Raw genomic sequence first — 13855 nt, forward strand, 5'->3', positions numbered from 1 at the left:
GGCTAGGGCTAGGCTCTTGCACCACCCCTTATCTGTTAAGGCTACTCATGCTATCATGATGGGCTTAGGCCAATACAACATATACAGTTAGGGTTATGACCTTGTGAATCCTGCACTGCATGGGGTCAATTATGTACATCACATCTGGGGAGGAGGACTATGTACATCATATCCAGAGGGTTCGGGGCTGAGCACATCACTTCCACTTAGGGGCATGATCTGCTGACGAAATCAGCACGTGGGTTTGTTTACTTTGATGATGTCAGTGATCAAAAGTACTGATAACTTTAATTAAAAAAAAGTATACACTATATCTACTGATACATTTCCGTGATGGATTGAATAGTGTTAATAATTGGTGTTATTAGTAATCCTTCACATTTGAAATATTGATTTTATGGTGGAATAATGAGTGATTTTTAAAATACTGAATGACAACATTTATTAAGGGATAATAAACACAGGGTATGAAGAAATGTTATTTATGCTTAAATGAATCTCTTGGAAGAAATGTCCTTCTGGTTTCAGCTCCAAGTGGGGAAAAAGAGACTGGAGACATGGAGGCTGCTTGGAAAGATGATTTAATGGTGGACAGGACCACATGGCTTAAGTCCTGAACAGAAAAGGTGATCATATGCTTCCAGATGTTGGGTGAAGAAGAGAGGAAGAAGGGGCTTGCTGGGTTTTTTTATAAATCTGTTCGGCCCCACCTCTCTGTTTCCTGTTCCTATGTATTCTGATTGGTTGTCAGACTCCCATGGGGCCATGCAGGGGCAACACTATAGACTGTATTTTGAGTCCCAAGTTTGATTGAGTTTCCAGATGCCATGTGGTGAGTTTCTGTGAAAAGCTGATACTACCTTTATTATGTAAAGTAGACTAGCTCAGGCTTTAATGGCTCATTGACAAAGGGGGTGGGGGCAGGAAGCTGCAGGGAGCTACTCTGTCTTTAAAAACATGTTTCTCCCTTTTCACGTCCAGGGAAATATAATATTCCACCTTTTCAATATTTCCTAGGATATTTCATTTTTCTAGGAGAGGGCTGGGTGCTAACTTCCTACAAATCAAAGGGTAATTGTAAAAGGAATATGAAATGAGACTAGTATTGTTTGACGTTGGAAGATTAGAATTTCACATACTATTTGTATCACTATTGTTAACGTTGTATAAAAAAGATTTGACCCAATCAATGTACAGTCCATAAAACATGTATGTTTATATTGGAAAAAATAAACTTTTTTTAAAAAAAGATCCACATTGTTCCATAGAAAATGCTCAAGGAAGGACAAAGGGTGGAGAAAGTAATGCAACGCAGGGATTTCTGTTATTTCTAGAGCTCAGTCCCTCATGTGCAAATATCCTGAATGGTGCCACAATTTGTGAAAGCAGATGTTGCAAGAGAAGACTTTCAACATAACTTTCTCCTGTACTTTTGGGAGGAAATTCTATTATTTCCTCATTTGTCTGTTTACAGAACTAATAGGCATTGCTATAAATACAAGACCACTTAAAACCCCAGCCCAGCTCAATGACATATTTAAAGGACGGGGAAACTAGGTAGCTTGAGGCAAGATGACAACTTGGATTGGTTTTGGCTTCCTATTCCTGATTGCTCTGTCTGCAGAGAGGGGATTGTCCACACAGGAGGAGACAGAAACCAGCTGCTGCGCACGTGAGTCTCAATTGGTTCTTTCTGGGGTGAGCCAGTTAATTAAGATAGATTGCTCTAGAGAGCTTCCCCCACAACTGCAGGGCACTTCATCATCGGTGGGAAATCCCTCTCCCCTCTCATTTCACCTTCCAGCCCCTGGGACTTCCCCTCCTTTTAGGGAAGGTGCTTTTTGGCACCTTTGCCACACCTCCAGGCTATGGTTAATTTTGTTATTTTTTCTTCATTGTGAAACCCAAACATAACAATGTGGGCAAGGCATTGTCCAGTAGCCATTTTCTGCTTGGTTATTGGCCAGAGGGAGGAATGGATGTTCAAGGAGCAAAGTTGTCAGACCCACAGAAAGAACTTTAGTGAAATTGCAGCAGTTCTAGAAGAAGGGTTTGATGGATAGGGAAAGAAATAGACCAATGGAGTTTGTCTTTCGCTAAAAAGTGTGTAAGTTAATCAACTAGAATATTTGAAATATTGTTCCTTTGCCCCTCTCACCCTTCCTCTTGTCGTTCAAAAAAAAGCAAGTCTTTAATGCTTGTGAAGATTCAGTAAAAAAAATAAGAGTGAACTTGTCCAGAATTCCCCTTGATAGAGATCCAATATCATCTGCTTTATCATCCTGGTTTTCTAGCATCCAAGCTAGGGCCACTGTGTGACTTGTCAGACTCTGATGAAAACCTTCTTGCTTCTGTCTAGTTTCTCACTCTGTTTATGCTCTTTCTTCTATTCCAGAGCTGAAGAGCTTAGGACAATGTGGGGGTGACAAGATTGTTCTCCAGGGCCAGGCAGGGATACCTGGAATTCCAGGTGTGCCAGGAACAAATGGACTTCCTGGAGCCAAGGGTGAGCCAGGACTTCAGGGCCCCCCAGGTAAGTTGATCCCTACTTCTGTTGACGATTGGTGTCAAGTAGATCTAGCAGCTTATTTGCTCTGTTACTAGGAATCTCATAGCCTGGATTGTCTAGAAGAAAAGATGTTGGGGAAAGTATCACCAACGATACTTGGCAGAGGGATGAAAACCATGCCCTGCCGCTCAAATTCCATCCAGGAAGGGAGGGTGCTGTACTAGCAAAGTTGCACTTTAGGTCAGGAAGAAGATTTTAAAAATGCTGATGATTGTACTGTTGGAAGAAATGTCCTTCTGGGTTGGGTTCCAAGTGGGGAAAAAGACACTGGAGACATGGAGGCTGCTTGGAAATATGGTTTAATGGTGGACAGGACCACATGGCTTGAGTCCTGAACAGAAAAGGGGGATCACATGCTTCAATGTTGGGTGAAAAAGAAGAAAGCGAAAACAAAGATGAAAGAAGGGCTGAAAGTTCCTCGCTTTATACTCTCTGTTAGACCCCACCTCTCTGTTTCCTGTTCCTGTGTAAGAAATGTATTCTGATTAGTTCTTAGACTCCCATGGAGCAATGCAAGGGCAACTCTCTAGGCTGTGTTTTGAGTCCCAAGTTTGACTGAGTTCCCAGATGCCATGTGGTGAGTTACTGTAGAAAGCTAATCCTTCCTTTTATTATGTAAAGTAGATTAGCTCAGGTTTTAATGGCTCATTTACAAAAGAGGGTGCGTAGGAAGCTGCAGGGAGCTACTTTGTCTTTAAAAACATGTTTCTCCTTTTTCACATCCAGGGAAATATAATATTCTGCCTTTTCAATATTTACTATGATATTTCATTTTTCTAGGAGAGGGGGGTTGCTAACTTCCTACAGTACATTAGTAGCAGTTGGGAATGCCTCTGTAGTTGGAACTTCTAGTTCTTTTTCAGGGGGGATGGAATGTATCATTTTGTTAAAATAACTATTCTTCTGCCCACCAGTTTTCTTCCCTTCCAAGGATCAGTCAGTTCTTTCCTAGCAAGGTGTTATGGTCTTCTCAGTCAGTGCTTGAGAAAGATGAGGAAAACCTGAAAAACAATGCAAGTTCAGAATAGTTATTCATTCTTCCATTATGTGGAAAGTGTATAACAGTGGTGGGTTACAGGCAGTACACCCCCTAGTACTGGCGTACCGGAGCCTGTCCAGAGCACCGGATACCATTCCGGTACAGTGCTCCGGAGGGCCCAGCTGCTTACCTGAGCTCCTTACCGGTCTTTTAAGTCTTTGGTGCTTCCGGTATGCGCATGGCACGTACAGCGCCTGCGTGACGTTCCACTGAGCAGCTGGAGCGTTGAGAAGGCTCGCGGAGGGGCTAAGATGTATGCATGCGCTGCACACGTGTGCGGGCCCATGTGAACACTGCCAGGCCTGTTCCAACCGTACCAGTTGAACGGGAACAGGAACCCACCACTGGTGTATAGGTAGCTCTCTTGTTTATCAAAGAGTTGCTGCCCCCTTTTTGCAAACCAAGAAATAAAAGCCTCTGGGATGATCTTGCTTGTTACCAAGACGAGATTTGGAAAGCTCTTGGTATATTCCAGGTGTTCTTTTAAGGAGCATTGTTCTGTTCTCCTTAGGTGAAAAGGGCTCTGCTGGGACACCTGGAAAAGCTGGACCAAAGGGAGACAAAGGAGACAATGGTAATGTATCTCCAGAGATCCGTTTTTTAATGAGGGAGATATATGGAAATCCCAAGCTCTTGACCTCCAAATATTCTTACTCAAGCTTCTACTTTGGTGATCACTCTGCAGGACAAGTTCTTGGCAGGTGTATTCTCTGCCTGCCTCTTCCTTACGTGAGTTTTGCCCCCATTTTACGACCTTTCCTGTCATACTTGTTAAGTGAATTGCTGCTGTTGTTATAGATTAGTAACATGATTCTTAAGTAAAACTGCCTTCCCCAGTGGCTTTGATTGTCAGAAAGTTTACTCTGGTTCTCGTTTTTGTTTGACAAATTCTAATAAATAAATAAAATAAATAAAGTTGCCAAGGTGATGACAAGACTCTGGGACACTGCAACCATTATAAGTATGATCCAGTTGCCAAGCTTCCGGATGTTGATCATGTGAATACAGAGATGCTGCAACAGTCGTCATAAGTCATAAATCACTTTTTTCAGTGCTGTTGTAACTCCGAATGGTTATTAAATGAATGATTATAAGTTGAGGAGAAACTGTGAAATCTTCATATTTCTTTTTACTTCGAGCTCTGAGTCTGTTCAGCTCAAAAGCAGATATTTTTTTTCTCTTTCCACAGGGGAACCCTGCCGCTCAGAAAGCTGTCAGCAGGAAGGTATGTCTAAGCATTCTCCCCTTGCTTATTCAGTCCCTTCAAACTTCCCCAGATAATTGGCACAAATGCCATCAGCTTGATTTTATCTTCATTTTGATCTCCCCTTGTTTGACCTTTATCACTCAGGATAATAAATGGAAAACTGCCTGAATTGGCTAGAACTGTTTGGAATAGTACAAATACTCTGATCACAGTTTAAGGATCATTGTAATGCATTTCATCTGCAGATATCAGCTTTCCCCAACTTGTGTCTTCTAAGAATGTTAGACTGTAGCTCCCATAATCCCCTCCCCGATAATTAATGGCTCTAGTTTGGAGAACCTGCTACATATTCAAATACTCTATGTCTTATTCAGGTCTTGAAGGATCTAACCATACCTATATAATAATAATAATAATAATAATAATATTGAATTTATTAGCCGCTCCCTTTCCAGGCAGGACTCGGGGCGGCGTACACTAGAAACATATAAAACATAACACATGTGTACAAACACATAAACATACATATATACAAAGACATACATGTACGGAGGAGGTAATAAATTACAACATTTAGACAATTAAAACCATTTACATACCCCAATAATAAAACCCAATATACAATAAAAAATTTAAATTTAAAAGACAGTCGGGGAAAACGAAAAAATTACGGTTGAGCCAGGCCAGATAGTTGAAAAAGGTGGGTCTTCAACTGTACACGGAAGGAGCGGAGATCGGAAATAATCCTGATGCTATAAGCTTCCCAGAATCATTGGATATAAGATGAATTGCATATAAATTTGATAAATAAATAAGTAAATAAATACTATCTTTATTTTTTAAAATATTATTGCACACCAATGTGTATCCACTCTCCTAACAATAGGCATTATGGTGATTTCACTGGAGAAATTCTTGCATAGAAACTTGTAATTGTCCCACCACATATATTTTCAGAACAGAGAGAATCTGAACTAATCCACACATTCTCCCTCCTGCCCCATTGTTCTCTCAGGGGGAAGAGCCAGAAACTGCAAGGAGCTCCATGAACAAGGAGAGACCCTCACTGGCTGGTACACCATCTATCCAATCACAGGGAAAGTGATGGTGGTTTTCTGTGACATGGAAGTAGATGGAGGGGGCTGGTTGGTAAGTAAGAGGTCTTAGAGGTGTTTGCTTCCAACATGATGAAAGCAGGAAAACTTCTTTTAATTCATTAATAATATTCAAAGGCTAACCCAACTTTTTCCAACCAGGCTCCCTCCAGATCTGTTGGGGTGACAGTATATGGGATTCCCAGCTATTTGTCCTGCTGGCTGAGAATTTCAAGAGTTGCCTTCCAGCATACCTGGGGGCCAGGTTAGAGAACCTATGTACACAACACAGAATACAGAATCACAGATTTGGAAGGGACCTGGGAGGGCTTCTAATCCAACCGCACAAGCAGGAGGCCCTAGGCCATTCCAGACAAAAGGTCCTCCAGTCTCTTCTTAGAAATCTCCAGTGATGGAGCACCCACAACTTCTGGAAGCAAGCTGTTCCACTGATTAATTGTTCTCACTGATTTCTCCTTAGTTCTGCCTTTGAAAAGTTTCCATCTGTTACTTCTTGTCTCACTCTCAGGGGTTTTTGAGGAAATATAGAAATCTCCCTTCTACCTGCCTGAAGCAGAATTCAGGAGACCTTGTGTTGCCCTTCCTCAACATCCATCCCCTCAAATTCTGCAAAGAAGAAAAGGCAATCCTTATTCTTGCGAAAAATAGGCAGTCCTATGCCGCACTAAGATGTTCTTGATTCCTTTCTTTTGGTGCAGGTGCGAGAAAAGGCAAAGGTGGCCCTATCATACTGCATTTTAGGTATACACAACATGGGTAGTAGTACTTCCAAACAACTTTTTAAGTATGCAGTCACTCTCTCACAATGCCTTACTTTTAAAGCAGTAGCCTAATAAGAACTTACTAAGCCAGTAAGGGAGACTCCAGTGGAAATGGTATAACATTAAGAAAGCAGATTCTCTCTCTCAACCAGGTCTTCCAGAGGCGCCAGGATGGCTCTGTCAATTTCTACCGTAACTGGGAATCATACAAAAAAGGATTTGGGAGGCAAGGATCAGAATTCTGGTTGGGCAATGATAAGATCCATCTTCTCACCAGTTCTGGTAAGTCCAAAATCTTGTCTTCTACTTGAGGCTCAGTTTGATAAATTAAATACCATTATACAGATAACACTCGCTATTATCAGAATTAATTTACAAGGAAAGATAAATATCAGTCCTTTCAGATTCTGTCTCTAATATTACCAAAGACTCTCTTTTCATCACAGGGACACATATATGCATAAAAGAAAGACTATGATCTGTTCCTGTCAGTCCTTAAGACTTAACTTCCATTTCCTTCCATAAAGATTAATGGTACATTCGAAATTCATAAAAGAAATCTGAGGAAAATAAATACATATACATATACGTACATATACATATACATATACATGCACATATACATTACATGCACACAAACACATGTATATATGCATGGGTCTCTGGCTAATATACAGGACACCCCTGCAGCAATCTGTATCCCTCTTCGCTGCCTTACTCACCATATATAAGTAGATAGTTATAAAAAATATTCACTTTATGAAAGCAAAGGAAAAAGTGGCAATGCATGGATCACTTTCTGACGAATTGTGCAAAATGATCAGACAAAGTTTGTGACTTCGTGGCAGTGGTTTAATTTTCCTGGGCCAACTTTGCTGCCGCTGTAATTCTGTTCCTCCATGTTCTTAGTTATCATGTGAATCGTGTCCATTGAAAAGCAATGATAACTAAGCTTTTATGAATCGTGGTGGCACTGGGATTATGTCCTTGTGGAATGAAAGTCTATTACAATGATCAATATGCTTCCCTTCAAGGATTTCTGCATCTCTAGTATGCATTCTCTAATAACATCTACCCTTTGGTGTTTAGGAACACAGCAATTGCGAATTGATGTGGAAGATTTCAACGGTTCCACAACCTTTGCAACATATTCCAGTTTCAGAATCGAAAATGAAGGTGAAAATTATAAGCTACGTTTGGGCTCCCATTTGGATGGCAACATGGGTGAGTAATACAGAGGCTGTTTCTTCATTTGAGTACCTTGGTATAGATCATAAATCACAGTTATCATAAGACAATTAAAAATCTGTCATACCGGAGTTAATTTTTTGCCAAGCCCCACAAGCCTCAAGGCACCATATGAATATAAAAATCATTTATTATGAATGTGTGCCTTCCATTTCTATTTATAAGAAATGTATTATTTTTGATAGTGAATTTTAGAATTACTAGTATGGCTAATTGTGAAAAAATGCATTATTTTAATTATTGCAAGTAAAATTACATTTGATGCATTTCTGTCATCCTTTAAACAAATCAAGTGTCCTTCCCTTGAAACAATGAACATATTTTTCAGAACATAAGACGCACCGGAATATAAGACGCACCAAGGTTTTGAAGAGGCAATTTTTTTTAAAAAAGTAGGTAGGTAGATAAAGGGATAGAGAGAGGGAGAGAGAAATAGAGAGAGATAGAGAAATACAGTAGCGAGGGAGGGAGGGAGAGAGAGAGTAGGTAGGTAGATGTTTCCAGGTGTATTCATCCATGTGCTGGAGAAGGAAATCGCTGACATTCTGTAGCACCTAAGACTTTGTTTCTGCTGGCACAGCACTTGAATAATCTAATTCTCATCAATCAGTTAAAGAGCTTTCCAAAAGGGGGGAAAAAAAGTTTTTGCACTCTGCAAACCTCCCAAAAACAGCCCATTTTTTTGCGAAAACAGGCCTGTTTTTTTAAAAGGCATGAATAGCCTTGGGGGCAGGGGGGGGGCTTGCAGAGTGCTCCTGGGCAGTGGGAGGACTAAAAGCGAGCAAAAAATGGTCTTTTTTTCACGAAAATGGGCCTGGTTTTTTGTCAAAAAAAATGCATGCATTGCATTATGGAGGCTTATAGAGTGTTGCTGGGGGCTGGGGGGGGGGAACGGCCCATTTTTTGCTCATTTCTCCCCTCCCTAGCCCCCAGGAGCTCTCTGAGAGCCTCCATAAGGGTATGTACGGCCTTTTGGTGAAGGGGGTGGGATTAGGGAGGCAAAAATGCTGTATTCGGTGTATAAGATGCACCCATATTTTCAGCCTCTTTTTTGAGGAAAAAAGGTGCATCTTATACACCAAAAAATACGGTATGTCTGTGTTCACATGAAGCTATCAGAATATCTACACAGTCTTCATTTAGCAATCATAATTGGGACCAGCAATTCTGTTGTTAAGCAAACCAGTCACTAAGTGAAACTATGTGCTTATGATTTTACTTCAGCTTTTCTTTGTTTTAGAAGACCTGCAAAATCATAAATATGGGCATTGGTCACAAAGTTACTTTTTATTGTAACTGTGAATGGTCGCTTTCTGAAAGAATTTCTACATGGAGACTAATTGTATTCCCTGTGTATTGCTGCCCTGACCTTTTATGAGCTGCAGTGGCACAGTGGTTAGAATGCAGTACTACAGGCGAATTCTCCTGACTGCCGGCTGCCAGCATTTCGGTGGTTCGATTCTAACCGGCTCAAGGTTGACTCAGCCTTCCATTCTTCTGAGGTCGGTAAAATGAGGACCCAGATTGTTGAGGGCAATATGATGACCCTGTGAACCTTAGAGAGGGCTGTAAAGAGCTGTGAAGCGATCTATAAGTCTTAGTACTACTGCTGTGACAGGAAATGCTCCAAATCACGGGTGTCAAACTTGCGGCGTCAGATTGCCATCACGTGATGTTTCACGATGTTTTTGCCCTTTGCAGAGTTGTGGTGGGCGTGGCCTGAATGTGACACATCCGTCCCACCAGTTTTATACCCTTGCTCCAAATGAACAATTCTTTCCTTACTGTTTAAGTTGGCCTGAAGAACTAACCAATTTTATGCTATTGAACCCATTTTGATTCCTGGCAACCACATGGACAAGTCCCTGAAATTTTCTTGGAAAGATTTCACAAGTGGCATGCCTGTGGCTGCTTTCTGGAGTGATGAGGTGGGAGAGAGAGGGAGAGGGGAAAAGAGGGAGAAAGAGAGGGAGAGAGAGAGGGGGAGAGACAGACAGACAGACAGACAGACAGGCCCAAGGTCACCCAGCTGGTTTTATGCCTCAGGTATGACTAGGACTCAGCTTCTTGGTTTCCAGCCTGGTGACTTAAGCTCCATACAGGACTGGATATCGGGCCTGAAGCAGAAATACTTTGTTCTCTGTTAAAATATTCATCCATTCATACATGTATATCTATGAAAGAAGCTAAATTTGTTTTGTTGCATTTTGCCACCAGGAAGAAAAAGGTTTGAATTTGGCCATAGGGTTGCTTTTCTATTATTTTGTGTTGTTTTATTTCATACTGTGTTTTTTAAATGACTCTCTGTTAACTGTACCATATGTGGTATAATTTGATTCTTTTTCATTTTTTATTTTTAATCATGAAAGAATACGTAAGCTCCAGAACTGCATCTAGAGTTTTAAACATATATAATATGTATATATAACATAATAATTTACAGTACGTAACTCTCATATGCGTGGTGACCTTATTAGATTGTTCTGTCGGTTGGTTTTTAGTTAGGATATTATGAAGTCTAGCTATGTTTGTAAACCATGGTTTATAGCTTGGCATGTGGCATGATTTGACAATTAGGGTTTATTTAATAAACCATGGTTAAGCAAACAATGGTATAAGGAATTCCTACCTGGTAATATGATAAACTGAGTTGGGAATTTCTGCATATAGGTTATGCATTCTATTATTTTTATTTCCTGCTGAATTCTTCCTAGCAGAGAATATGCATTTTTCACAGTTGTAGCACTCTGAATGAAAGCAACGATACAGTAAATCATTGACTTTCTTCTCTGATTATCTTCACTCAGGGGATTCTTTCTCAGGACATAATGGCATGGCATTCTCTACAAAAGACAAAGACAATGATACCCATGGATCTGGAAGTTGTGCTGCAATTTACAAGGGAGGTTGGTGGTATGGTGTCTGCCACTCTTCCAACCTGAATGGCCTGTATCACAAAGGGGAACATAGCTCTTATGCTGATGGCATCAACTGGGCTGCTGGGAAGGGGCACCATTATTCTTACAAATACGTGGACATGAAAATTAGACCTCAATAGATGAAATATCAGTATATTCCGAATTATTCAACTCTAACTAATGGCTATCCAAACAACTGCATATATAATTAAAAATACAAATAAATGGGGGGAGGGCTTTGTTTGGGAATAAAGGTACCTGAAAGGAAAAGGCTTGTTTGAGGATGGAGGATACCCAGCTGTCTCTTGCATGAGAATTTAGCATCTTCAATTTGGGATGTTATCCACTGTTATCTTATGGAAGGCCACTAGGCTAATAAATTTTGATTGAACATCTAGAATTCTCACACTTTTAAATGCAAAGCAGTTATTCTGATTGCTGTATCATCCCTGTATGTATTGGGTATTCCAGAAAGACCTTAAAACATTGATATAACCTTTCAATTACATGAAGTGTTTAGTACTCTTACAGTCTCCCCATTGCTGAGGTTGTGGCATGGGGCTGCCTCATATCACCATAAAACTGAGAGCCAAAGAATACGTGGGCATTATTGATCTACTAGAGCTGATGAACTGACTGTGTGAGGCTTTGTAACCTGAGGATATCACTTTGAACCAATTGGAAAGAAGGGAAAATATTGCATGGAAGGAAATGAACCTGGACAGAGTTTCTCCAAACATATATATCACCCAAGAGAGATGCATTTTAATGGAAACAATTAAACCAATGATCTGTGAACTTTTGGAAGGTTTTATTTTTCGGCATTGCATCTTGGAAAGAGGAACACTAAAGGAAATATCCATAATTCTTCAAAATATGTAAAATACTTGGATCTTACTCTACTAAAAAGTATCAACCTGATTCTCACAGTCTGAAAACAGTCCCCCCTTTATTGCTCTGTCCCCAGATATTTTTTTATGGACTCCTCAGAAGCACACTAGTGAACCTCGACAGGATCTTAGTGCAATTATTAGTACCTTCACCTCAACATTGCTTTACATGGTTCAGGGAGGGGAGGGAGACTTTAAGAGGATGCTGAAGCCAAATTCCCAACAGTTCTAGCCGCTGTGACCAATTCAAACCAATCTTGACACGAGTTCAGATTCCCTGCCATTTGCACTATATTTTATTAGGGCACATCTACACATTGATGTCAAAGTAATGGGAGGAGGAATAATTCATTTGTGAACCTAGAATGTACATCTTATTACATCATTTGACAATAAATGGCTACTGAGAAATTCCCAATGTTTGAATTCTGATGTTTCTTTGCTATAGTACATAGGACTGTTGTGAAATCCTACCGTGTTTCCCCGAAAACAGAACCTGTCCTGAAACTAAAGCCTTGCGACATTTTTCGCATGCGCAAAAATATAAGCCCACCCCCGAAAATAAGCCCTCTGGACAATCCCCCCCCCCTCCGACCAGGCAGAGCACTGCTCGCCGACCTAGCGGTATCCCGAAGGCACCAAGCCACGGGAATGAGGTGGGGGCAAAGGCGCTTGCATTGCTTGGTGCTTTCGGGGTACCGCTAGGTCGGTCAGAAGTGCTGTGCCTAGCTGAAGAGGGGTGGTGGTTGCTGGGCAGCTGCTCTCTTGCGAGCGGGCTCCCGAAGAGCCGGGCATAGCTTCAGGGTCGAATGGCTGTGTGCGCTGTCGCAGCAGCAACGCAGCAGCCATGAGGTGACCAAGCTTATGAGCAGCCGCCCGGCAACCCCCCTTTCCAGCCGGGTACAGCGCCGCTGACCGACCTAGCAGTACCCGGAAGGCACCAAGCAACGTGAGTGTCTGTTCGCCACCCTCCGCCTCCCGCGGCTGGGTGCCTTCGGAATGCCCCTAGGTGAGTGAATGGGGCTCTGCATGACTGGAGAGGGGAGTTGCGCAGCGGCTTTTCCGCTCCCCGCTCGCGCGTAGGGCATCTCCGCTGCTGGCGCCGTCCGCTGCTTGGCTTTTTTTTTCAAAGCACGGAGTATGGATGCCGCTCTGGAAGTACGCTCTATGGTTGTACAATCTGCAGCCCACAACCATAGAGCGTACTTCCAGAGCAGCATCCATACTCCGTGCTTTGAAAAAAAAAACCAAGCGGCGGACGGCGCCAGCAGCGGAGATCCCCTTCACGCGAGCGGGGAACGGAAAAGCCGCTGCGCAACTCCCCTCTCCAGCCATGCAGAGCCCCATTCACTCACCTAGGGGCATTCCAAAGGCACCCAGCCACGGGAGGCGGAGGGCGGCGAACAGGCGCTCGGGTTGCTTGGTGCCTTCCGGGTACTGCTAGGTTGGTCAGCGGCACTATACACGGCTGGAAAGGGGGGTTGCCGGGCGGCTGCTCATAAGCTTGGTCACCTCATGGCTGCTGCGTTGCTGCTGCGACAGCGCAACACAGCCATTCGACCCTGAGGCTGTGCCCGGCTCTTTGGGAACCCAGTCACAAGGGAGCAGCCGCCCGGCAACCCAAAAATAATAAGCCCTCCCCTTTAATAAGCCCAAGGCCATATTTCGTGGGTCAAAAAAATATAAGACCCTGTCGTATTTTTGGGGAAACACGGTAACATTCATGTTTGGATCTCCTCATTCTGTATATTGTTGTGAAAATTCCTCTCATATATGTGTGTAACATCAAACCTACACTGCAACACTCTCTTAATTACTCTTTCCCTCAAAATAAGACCTGAGCAGAAAATAAGTCCTAGCATTTTTCAGGATGCTCGTAATACAAGTCCTACCCCCCAAAATAGGGCCGTTGAGATTGTCAGCCAGATAGATGCATTTAGTACTATTTCTCCAAAAATAACACCTAACCAGAAAATAAGCCCTAATGCATCTTTTGCAGCCAAAATTAATAGAAGACCCAGTCTTATATTTTCGGACAACATGGTACCTTCCTGCCAGCCTGGGACTTGTAACTTCTTGCTGGATTCCCCACTGAGTTTGGTTATGGG

The 13855-nt window shown here is 42.1% G+C and overlaps 1 protein-coding gene across 2 annotated transcripts; it reads left to right on the forward strand.

Annotated features, from left to right (window-relative positions):
• The first annotated feature begins 224 nt into the window (after window positions 1–224).
• On the forward strand, window positions 225–12160 carry LOC309385308 (veficolin-1-like). Of its 2 annotated transcripts, none has more exons than XM_081939622.1 (9): window positions 225–832; window positions 1475–1672; window positions 2396–2533; window positions 4120–4182; window positions 4798–4833; window positions 5831–5964; window positions 6844–6973; window positions 7781–7915; window positions 10747–12160. In XM_081939622.1, exons 2-9 carry the CDS (start codon window positions 1573–1575, stop codon window positions 10995–10997), a joined length of 987 nt encoding a protein of 328 aa, XP_081795748.1. In that variant the 5' UTR covers window positions 225–832; window positions 1475–1572; the 3' UTR covers window positions 10998–12160. The 2 variants fall into 2 exon arrangements, with proteins under 2 accessions (XP_081795748.1, XP_081795749.1); XM_081939623.1 differs by having other exon boundaries at window positions 526–626.
• Window positions 12161–13855: the final 1695 nt, after the last annotated feature.

The sequence above is a fragment of the Natrix helvetica genome, assembly GCF_964273705.1.
Source record: "Natrix helvetica genome assembly, chromosome: 1".
Lineage (NCBI taxonomy): Eukaryota > Metazoa > Chordata > Lepidosauria > Squamata > Natricidae > Natrix > Natrix helvetica.